This window comes from Acinonyx jubatus, chromosome B2 (assembly GCF_027475565.1).
Source record: "Acinonyx jubatus isolate Ajub_Pintada_27869175 chromosome B2, VMU_Ajub_asm_v1.0, whole genome shotgun sequence".
NCBI classification, from domain to species: domain Eukaryota; kingdom Metazoa; phylum Chordata; class Mammalia; order Carnivora; family Felidae; genus Acinonyx; species Acinonyx jubatus.
This window is the reverse complement of record NC_069385.1, coordinates 31,970,841-31,981,420: the sequence shown is the minus strand read 5'-3', so window position 1 is coordinate 31,981,420 and position 10,580 is coordinate 31,970,841. Positions and strand designations below refer to the sequence as shown.

General features: G+C 37.9%; 1 protein-coding gene across 6 annotated transcripts in view; it reads right to left on the bottom strand.

Moving 5' to 3' along the window:
- Positions 1 to 3,790: 3,790 nt before the first annotated feature.
- Positions 3,791 to 10,580, bottom strand: part of LOC106976873 (pantetheinase) — a 66,649-nt gene continuing 59,859 nt past the window's right edge. For all 6 annotated transcript variants that reach the window (XM_027056869.2, XM_053222232.1, XM_053222234.1 and 3 more), the window contains 3 exons: positions 7,956 to 8,126; positions 6,701 to 6,879; positions 3,791 to 4,131 (listed from right to left, as the gene is read on the bottom strand). In XM_027056869.2, the coding sequence (XP_026912670.1) occupies positions 4,116 to 4,131; positions 6,701 to 6,879; positions 7,956 to 8,126 (366 nt within the window). In that variant the 3' untranslated portion in view covers positions 3,791 to 4,115. The remainder of the gene's footprint in view (positions 4,132 to 6,700; positions 6,880 to 7,955; positions 8,127 to 10,580) is intronic.

Genomic DNA, 10,580 nt, shown 5'->3' with positions numbered 1-10,580 from the left:
CATGGAGCTGTCTCTCCCTCTCTCCTTGTCCCTCTCCTGCTCTCTCTCTCTCTCTCTCTCTCTGTCTCTCAAAAGTAAGTAAACATTAAAAAATTTTTAAAAATATTCTTAAAAATATAATAATAATCCTAAGCAAACAATCAGTGTCCAGCTCACTAAGCAAATAATCAGTATCTAGCATTTCCATCAACAAGATTAACACTGAGTCTTTCAGAAAGCCACAGTCTAGTGTGTAAGAAACCATTAGTAACCTGTAATACTAGAAAAAGCATTGGACATAAAATTAAAAGATTCCCCTTTGAGGATCTGATATCTGATGCACCTAAGTAAGAAGAGCAGAAAACAACACTTTGCTCTCTAAGGTAAAAAATGGAAGAAGAAAAAAAAAAAGTACCCACTTTGTGAAATAGAAAATGTATCTGAAAATGTTTTGTAAACTATGAAACACTATACGTAAGACATTAGTGATGTCTTTGCATACTCTGGGTAAGAAGACACAGGCGAAGTTGCCTTCAGATTAATGGAAAGGGCAAGTAAAGTTTGAAGGAAGTGGTCATCTTGACTTGCAATTGGCAGGCACATGGGGCTGTCAACGAAGTATGGGGTAGGAGGCAAGGATTATAGTCTCACTAAACATTGGAAAATAAATGATAAATAGCAGTGCTGGTGACTCATGGCAGACATTTATTGGGTGGAAATAAATGGAAGTGGAGAAAGAACGTAAGATGCATGCCTTTGAAGACTTTCATTAAATGATAGCTGTTACTAGTGCTAACCAATATTTATGAATCCCTTCCCTTTCCTGGACACACAGGAAAATTATGCTTTCTGTGCATTTAAATTTAGCAAGTCCATAGGACTTGTTTTGGCCAAGAAAATACAAATGGGAATGACAAGTATCACTAGATGAAAGCATTTTTTTTAAATGTTTATTCATTTTTGAGAGAGAGAAAGAGCACACATAGCAGGGGAAGGGCAGAGTAGGGGGGACAGAAGATCTGAAGTGGGCTCCACACTGACAGCACAGAGCCCAATGTGGGGCTCAAACTCACAAAACACGAGATCATGACCTGAGCTGGGGTCAGATGCCCAACCACCTGAGCCACCCGTTCGCTCCTAGATGAAAGCATTTAAAAGACAGTGTGCAATTTCTCCATATTCTTCTGTCATGCTCCAGAAATTATGGGAGCATTGGTAATAAGGAAACAACACACAATGAAAAAGCCTGAGGTTCTGAGCTTTGACACAGAGGCTAGCTGCCCTGGAGTAGACTTTGAGTGAGAAATGAATTTTCATCTTATTTAGCCAGGAGATTTTTGGTTTTATTTGTTACTACGCCACAAGCTAGCCTATCCTGACTAATACACACGATAAAGAAAAAGTATAGCAGAGTGAAAGAAATTTGGTTTTGTAGTGTCTGTACTTAAAACACTAAACTTATTGATTATGGCAGCATGCTACAGTATTACTCGTGGATATAGGTATTTTCCCCATCCAAGACTCGGTGATTACAAAAGCAAAATTAAGGTAATGCATTTGGAATACACTCAAGACATCCAGAATAGAGAATTGGAAGAATGTGGGGAATGCGAGGTTAATTTTCGATGTAAGAGCCAAGTGATAGATTTCAGAGCAGCTTCTGACATTGATAATGACTTTCTAGTTGATTGTTGCCATATTCAGAACACGTCAATTGTTACTTTCCATTTGTTTTATATTTTTATAGATTAGTAGAAAAAAATCCTTGCTGATTCAAAAAGAAAAAAAAACAGTTAATATGTTGATGTTCTTAAGACCCTTTTTCCTAGTAGTGTCATTTCATGAATTAATGATTCTGGAACTTATGCTGTTTATTCTATGTTACTTTTTTTTTTAAGCTTTGTTTATTTTTGAGAGAGAGAGAGAGAGAGAGTGGGGGAGGAGCAGAGAGAGGGAGACACAGAATCCGAAGCAGGCTCCAGGCTCTGAGTTGTCAGCACAGAGCCCAATTCGGGGCTCGAACTCATGAACCACGTGATCATGACCTGAGCCAAAGTCGGACGCCCAACCGACTGAGCCACCCAGGCACCGCTATTCTATGTTACTTTTTAATGTGTATTCTTTTATAAAGTGGACTTCTAAGAAGTGAATGTAAAAGTCACAGGTGTGTATCAGGAGAAGATGATGTCACCACAAATGAGTTAATCCAACCAATTTAAATTTTACCAAGAGCAGAAATCATTAAATTATTTAATCTTTAGCATAGAAAATAATTGTAGAAAGTCCTTTGGCACAATACTTTTCAGATGTAAATATTGGGAGTATATTTTGAAAGACATATTACATATATAGCAAAAAGAAAAGGAAACGGTCCTATGTTTTAAAATTATATAGAAATACATATAAATATAAATACATACTTATCGTAACAGCCAGCATCCCAATTGATCTGCAAAGATCCTTGTCTCTTGATATTCTTACCTTTGTGTGATTCTCTCCCACATTGTACCACTGTTGGTCTGTGTGACAAATAGCGTATGGCAGAAGTGATGTCACTTCCAAAATTAGGCTATAAAAGACTGAAATATCCACACCCTTCTATATATAGATATAGATGATATAGATACACATGATATGGATATAGATAGATATAGATGATATAGATATCAATGATATAGATATAGATACAGATGTAGATGTAGATATAGATACAGATATAGATAGGTATATTTGTCTATCTCATCACTCACTCTTGGAGACGCCAGTTGCTTTTTTGTGAAAAATTTCAGGTAGCCCATGCATAAGGAAAAAGGCCACAGCCAGCTTCCAGCAAGGAGCTGAGGACCATCAACAGCCATGTGAGTGATCTTAGCAGTGGAGTCTTCAGGCCCAGAGGAACTTAAGATGATTGTAACCCTGGGGACAGGTTTATTACAACGTTAAGAGAGACCTTAAGCCAGAAAACCCATTTAAGCCATTCCCAGATCCTGACTCCTAGAAACTGTGTCAGATAATAAATGTTTGCGGTTTTAAGCTGTTACGTTGCCAGTAATTTGCTGTGCTACAATGGATATGTGATATATTTGCCAAAATAGAATAGCAAAGAAGCCCTTAGGGTTTATCGAAGGCTTTAATATTTTAAACTTAACACCGTTACAACAATTTTTTTCTTTAAATTAAAATTGTATGAAGTATTGAGGCTTGCCATGATGATTGTGGTCCCTAAATACATAGGGGGTTATTTTCTAATGGGCCCTTTTTAAAAGGTAGTTAATATCACCCAAAAGTATAAGGTGAATTTTACTCAAATATTATTGGATGAGATAGTATTTTTTTTTGAAAAGTATCTACCACAAAAATGTTTATTTCAAAATGATATATTACTGGTATGGATCATGCTCTCCTTTGCAGAAGGGCATGCTTCGTATAGTGTGGGGCTGATCTCGGGCTATGTGGATAGTCTACTGGTTGAGAGATGTTTTTGACTTCAACGATGTCCTTTGTTTCACTAAGTTGTATCAACAGATTCTTTTGTTACTAAAAAAGAATATTTAAGGACAGATCAAGTACATGATTTCATCCGTGTGACTTTCTGCTTTCCCAACATCCAGATGGTCTGATGGTTTCGGCACCAGTTCATCAGCAATGGTTCTCTGAGAGTATCTAGTTGAGTCTCATGGAACCAGGCTAGCTGGATCTTCTTAACTAGGTAACCATTCTGTTTAAGCTTCAATTTATGGTAGAAATGGAGAGGAGAGGGGATTAGAATTTGTACTGGTTTTTTAGGGCTGCCATTATAAAGTACCACGGATTAGTTTAAACCACAGAAATTTATTTTCTCAAAATTCTGGAGGCCAGAAATCCAAATCAAACTGTCAACAGGGTTGATTTCTTCTGAGGGCCTTTCTCCTTGGCTTGTAGATGGCCATCTTCCTTTGTGTCTTCACATAGTTTCACATAGTTTCCATAGTGTCTATGTCCTAACCTTCTCTTCTTATAAGAATACCAGTCCTATTGGATTAGGGCCCACCCTAATGCCATCATTTTACCTCTTAAAAGACTTTATCTTCAAATGCAATCACATTCTGAGGTATGGAATTCAGACTTCAATACGTGAATTTGAGGGGGGACATAATTCAGCCTATAGGAGACCTGAAATAGATTGTTTCGATAAAAAAACTAAAAGACCAAATAAGTAAAATCAATAGAACACTGAAGCAGAGCTGAATAACAGATATGTGTTATAATACAAGTAAGAATGAATTCATATTTATTATAAATGACAAGGCTCAGAAGCTATATAAAAATTAATATAAGAATCAATAGCAACAAAACAATTAATCGTGGAGAATTTCTCCATGGAGCCTGGGTGGGAATCACTGGGGACCAGCTTGGAAAAAGGCTACTACAGTGAGAGAGGAAGTGGTTACATCATCATCATGAAGTTGATAACAAATGATATCTTTAAATGAGGAAGTATCAAAAATTGCTCTCTGGACCATTCAAAGGAGATCGGGTGCGTTCAGGGTGGTATGGCCATAGACAGGACCATTCAAATTGATCAAGGTATAAAGAGATTAAGGAACATATATTTGAGCATTGGTCTTTTTTGGAATTGGGTTGTTTGTATGAAAAGAGTATTACAAATGTTTTACGCAAAAGAAATAAAAATCACAGTTAAAAAGCACATCAAAACTATCGTAAAATACGTATGCATGTGTTAAAGAAATGCACGGTGAAAAAGTAATCAGATCTGGGTATGGATGTTGTAAATACCATTTTTAAAAAAGTAAATTCATTGCCTGTAATGTTTAATCTTAAGAAAAATCATTCTAAGGCAAGCTGGTGAGTTTGCCGAAGTTAAAATACCAGATAGTGTATTCATATGAATGGTTCTTAGTTGATCTCCACGAAAAATTTGAAAATAAATACTAATGTGCTTTCTCCCAGGAATTTGAGAACATACCAAATCCATCAAAAGGCTTTGTGATGTGGTATCTTACAGTGAATGGATATCAACCATGTTTATAAAAATGATCTTATTTGGGGTATTAATCTACTTAGCACATTTGGCCATACGTTAATCAAGGTAATCTTCGCACATGTGTGCGTGATGGTATATAATACAAAGCAAATAAAGATATTCTATTTCTCTTTTTATGAAAGACACAGGCAAAATGCCCACTGAATTGCTTTAAAGGCTTTTAATACTAACATCTGTAGTTATTTAATACTTCAGAGCAGGAGTTAACAAACTTTTTTGTGGAAAGGGCCAAGCAGTAAATATTTGCAGCTTTTCTGGCCATAACTGGCCATAACTGGCCATAACAGCTTTTCTGTGTCAACTTTGTCACCATAGCATAAAAACAGTCATCAGCAGGGGCGCCTGGGTGGCTCAGTCGGTTAAGCGTCCGACTTTAGCTCAGGTCACGATCTCGCGGTCTGTGAGTTTGAGCCCCGCGTCAGGCTCTGGGCTGACGTCTCAGAACCTGGAGCCTGCTTCCGATTCTGTGTCTCCCTCTCTCTCTGCCCCTCCCCCGTCCATGCTGTGTGTCTCTCTGTCTCAAAAATAAATAAACGTTAAAAAAAATTTTTTTTTTAAATTAAAAAAAAAAAACCAGTCATCAGCAATACTTAAACAAATGTGGCTGTGTTCAATAAAACTTTAGGTATTAAGACTAAAATTTGAACTTTAGATCGTTTTCATGTATCACAAAATATTCTTCTTCTTGGGATTCTTCCTCTTTTTCAACCATTTAGAAACATAAAACCCTTTCTTAGCTAACGGGCTATGCGAAAATAGATTACAGGCCAGATTTGGTAAATGTCTTAGAGCCTCCTTATTACTATACTTATAGGCTGACAAGGTAGACAAAACACTAAAGAGACGCTGAAAACCACAAAAAACATGAAGGCCTTCTAACAAGTTCCTAGGTGGAAGCCCAGCTGCCTTCTAGAATACCTCATTGCTAGGTACCAAGCCAAAGCCAATTAGCTGATGTTGAATTCATTGAGAGACACTCTCTGAGACACAGAGCATGAGTGGGGAAGGGGCAGAGAGAGAGAGGGAGCCACAGAATCTGAAGCAGGCTCCGGGCTCTGAGCTGTCAGCACAGAGCGCAGTAACAGGGCTTAAACTCATGGACTTTGAGAACATGACCTGAGCTCAAGTCAGATGTTTAACCGACTAAGCCACCCAGGCACCCCGAATTCACTGATTTTCTAACTGAAATATGCAGGGTGACTGAACCATTGAAAAATGTTTTCACTTTAGACAATTAGAGTGATATAGTTTTAGCAGTCAATATATCGTGCATTGTTTTCCTGTGACAGCCATTCACAGTTGTGATAGTTAGCACACGTGCAGTCCTTTCCATGATCCAGTAACTGCTCTAAGGACTGTAAGTGTATTTTTTTTCCCCACCAAAAATCCCTAAAATGTGGGTATCATTGTTATTCTCATTTTATGGATTTTACCTTTCAAAATTATGTCACTGTGTATCTGGCTTCTATTATCTGGTGTGTGTCTGTGTGTGTGTATGTGTGTGTGTGTGTGTGTGTGTATGCGTCTAAAAACAGAGAAATACATACGTATAAATAATTGTATTCACTTGTACAAAAGACCATGACCACTCTTATCAAAAGCCCAGATCCATGCTTCTGTTGTCACCCATCATTTTTTAAATCATGCAAAATAAAAAGGGAAATAGAACTATTTTACCAACTGAATGAGCACACAGTCAGTGCTATAACTACGAGCATTACTCCCGGCGCTTGTGCCCTGAGGTCTGATGAAGCCTTTAATATCCAGTCCTTCTCGTACAACCTCCCAAACAGAGTTACGGTCAAGACAGGTCCTGATGGCGGCTTCACGCTAAACAAGCGTCCATCACTCGACACCTAATTAAAGCACAGAGAAGTTAACCGGGTCTCCCTGCAAGTTCTACAACCCCACGCTTTTAAAATTCAGGGCAACTGGATGAAGAAACAGTCAAAATAATAATGGCTACCTTCTGTCAGAAATTTTGAAATGGTGCAGATCACGGGAAAAATTGGAGGTGTGGAACTGGCATGGATTCATTTATTATTGAAATGGCTACAACCAATATCTTATAATTGACTTATTTGAGGAAGCATTCCATGAGGAAGCAAGCATAAAGCAATGGGTTTGGGAAGTCGAATGCTCTCAGACAAAATAGGCTCTTCCAAGTGGACAGAAGGGACTGACTGAGGGGGTTGAGCTGAGCCTTTGTCAATCCTGTCACTCGCTCACCACAGCCCCCCACCATGTTCATTGACCCAATGCCCCACAGTAGCTGTTCCTACAAGGAATACAGAGTAAGAGCAGAACCTGCAGGAAAGCCAGGGGAAGAATGTGGCTGGGCAGAGCTTATACAGTAAGGAACTATTTCCGGCCTTTAAAAAAAAAACAGACGTGTTTTGTTTCTTGACAATTTCAGCTACCATCAGATTCTCTCTCCTCAGCTTTTCCTTCCTTCTTTTTCCTCCTGTGATCACAGAAGGTCTTTACACAACAATGAAAGGAACTCCCTTTATTTTTGCTAGGCTATCACTGCTCTTGATGTGAAGGGGTTCCCTCTGGTGGGACTGGTCCTAAAACCCTTCTGGAGTCTTCTTCCTACTCAGGGGATCCGAAACAGCCAGCCTCCTCCCAGTAGTCTCCATAATATATATATGTATATATGTATACATAATATATATACATATATATTATGTACATAATATATATATGTACATACATATATATATTGTTCTCAAGGACACTAATTACTATAGTAAGAATTTCCAGACAAAAAATCCAGCCAGCTCAGTGTGCTTCCTGATTCCTAAGGACAATTTTATCCTTTCCAAATGGAGATTTTTGTGATATTTGTAAACACTTGAGTCGGTTTCATACTCAAAAAGTGCTCCCTCTTACATGAAATGAATTGTCAATATTCAGCAAAGATTCTTACCTGAAATTCCCCAGGTGCAAGCTGACTGTCACTCAGCAACACCTCAGGGAAGACATATCGGGTTCCAAAAGTGCCACTGAGGGAAAACATTTCAAACCTGGTGGAAGCAGATTCAACCGCATCACCACAAGTGCGTAAGTTTGGTGTTTTACACTTCAGCAGAGTACAAATCTAGGAAAGTAAATGCAAACCAGTGAGTCCTAAGAAAACCAACTGATGCACCCTTCTGACCTACAAATATTGCCTCTGCAATGCCTAGGCTCTTTTGTTTGATAAAATAATGTTATTTTTCCATTCGATTAATTCAATTCATTGATGGATAGCTAATTCAACTAGTAATAAAAATAAACGACTTCAGACCCTAATGCTTTCTGCCATTCACGGTCAAACAGATTAAATCTCATGAAGAGACAATCAGACCCTTGGTCTATAGCGATGAACAACTATACCCTCATTGTTCTCAAGCTGGCAATGCTTTTAATCATTGACTTCCATTTTTTTTTCCAAAAGGTTAAATCTAGTTTCATCTCTACATTTTTGCCTATTTCCCGCAATAAAAGAAATTTAAAGTTGTAATGAACCCTAGAGTTGATCTAGAGGCAATCCCTGTGAATGGGAAAAGTCACACACTTTATATCTGAGCAAGAACTGAAATAGTTCTCACTATACTACACAGTTATATTCTACTCTACTCTACTACATAATAATGTAAATGTAATGTACATGTAAATGTAAATGTAAAATCTAAGTATAGGGATCATCTCACTATGCAGATGCAAAGTCCCCAAAAGGAAGATCCATATTCATTGAACCTGTACTGCATCTTCCAAACCTTATTTCAAGCCACCTTACCTCCTGCCTGACTAAAGCAACAGCTTTAACTGGTCTCCCTGTTTCTACTTTTGAAGTCAGGGAGTAAGAGCTTTAGAGCAAGTATGTTAAGATGGGATACAAATAGCTTTCAGATAAAGGAACAATGAATACATGCATCTGTTTTATTCCCTATATCTTACCTAAGCTAAACTTGGTTTGTTTGTTTAAGACATGAACCCATAAGGATAGGAAAACAGGAGGCTAGAGCATGGCTTAATGTTGGAAGTTGGGACGGTTGATGCAAAAGTAGTGACTGATTTCCCAAGCCTAAGGAAAGCCAAGTCCTAATCTGGCAATAAGAGAGCCACGAATCAACCCTATCTACACGGCAGAATACTCAGAAGATTCCACCCTGGGAGCACCAGGTACCTCAGGAACTGGTAAAGTTGTGGTGGCTAATGTAAGGAAAAGTGGTAGGAATTTGTTAAGGATGCCTCAGATTCTGAGTCCCCCACCATGGATGGGCAACTCTCCTTCTTCTATTCCAGTAAAAGATGGGGCATTTATTCCCAGAGAGGGTAAGGCAGATGATTTTTAGTAGAGGTTTTGAAAAACCTGGTTGAAGGGGATTACATGAATGAAATTTTGTTGAGATCATCCCCCTCCACCATGATGCATCCAGCAAGGTCATTGCTCTCACCTGGTTCTCTAAATGCTGTCAGCAATGAATTTACCCTTCAGAAATAAAATTACCAGATAAAGACAGGACAGGAGCCCAATTTAAATTTGAAGTTTAAATATACTAATAGTATCAAAAATGGTTTTTAGTGTGTAAGTATGTCTCAAATATTGAATGGGACAATCTTATATTTTTTAAATATTTGTTGTTTATCCAAACTTTGAATTTACTAGGGCACCCTGTATTTCAATTTGCTAAATTAGATAACATTATTCAGGAAGAGAGTTAGAAGAATTTTAAAGACTGAGAAACGTGACCCATCCCAAGAGGAAGTCTCCAAATATACTTACTCCAAATATACTTACTCCAAATATACTTACTTACTGTTTCCCCTAACAAAATGCCTGGTTAGATCACCCTACTTTGAAGTTTAAGTGGGCAAATATCACTCATGCTCGGCCCTTCACTTAGTTTTTGGTAAGGTTAAAGGGTTACTATATTTCTGAGGAAAGCTTCTAACATGAAAGAGAGAGCAGAACAAGTAGATAAAAGAAACTTTAGGGAAAAAGAGACTATTTAAAGAGAAGAAGCTTCAAGAAAAAATTTTCTGTAGGGCACCTGAGCGGCTCAGTCAGTTAAGTGTCTGAATCTTGATTTTGACTCAAGTTGCGATCTCACAGCTCTGGAGATTGAGCCCCCTTTCAAACTCTGCACTGACAGTGCAGCACCCGCTTGGGATTCTCTCTCCCCCATCTCTCTGTGCCTCCCCCACTCACCCTTATTGTCTCTCTCTCTCTCTCTCTCTCTCAAAATAAATGAATAAACATTTAAAAGAAAGAAAAAAAGAAAAAAAATTCCTTACCAGTCTCAGAGAGATAAAATGCTGGATCCACAAAACAACATCAACAGAAAAAAATTCATAAAGCAAAAAAAAAATAGTTCTTGAAAAATAAAAACATGTCAACAAAAATAAATGACTCAATGTAAGGCTTGAAAGATCAAGAGGAGTAAATGAAAAAAAGAGAAAGAAGAAAGAAAGAAAGAAAGAAAGAAAGAAAGAAAGAGCAGGAAAGAAAGAAAGAAAGGAAGAAAGAGAGAAAGAAAACAAAGAAAAGATACAAAAATATTAGAGG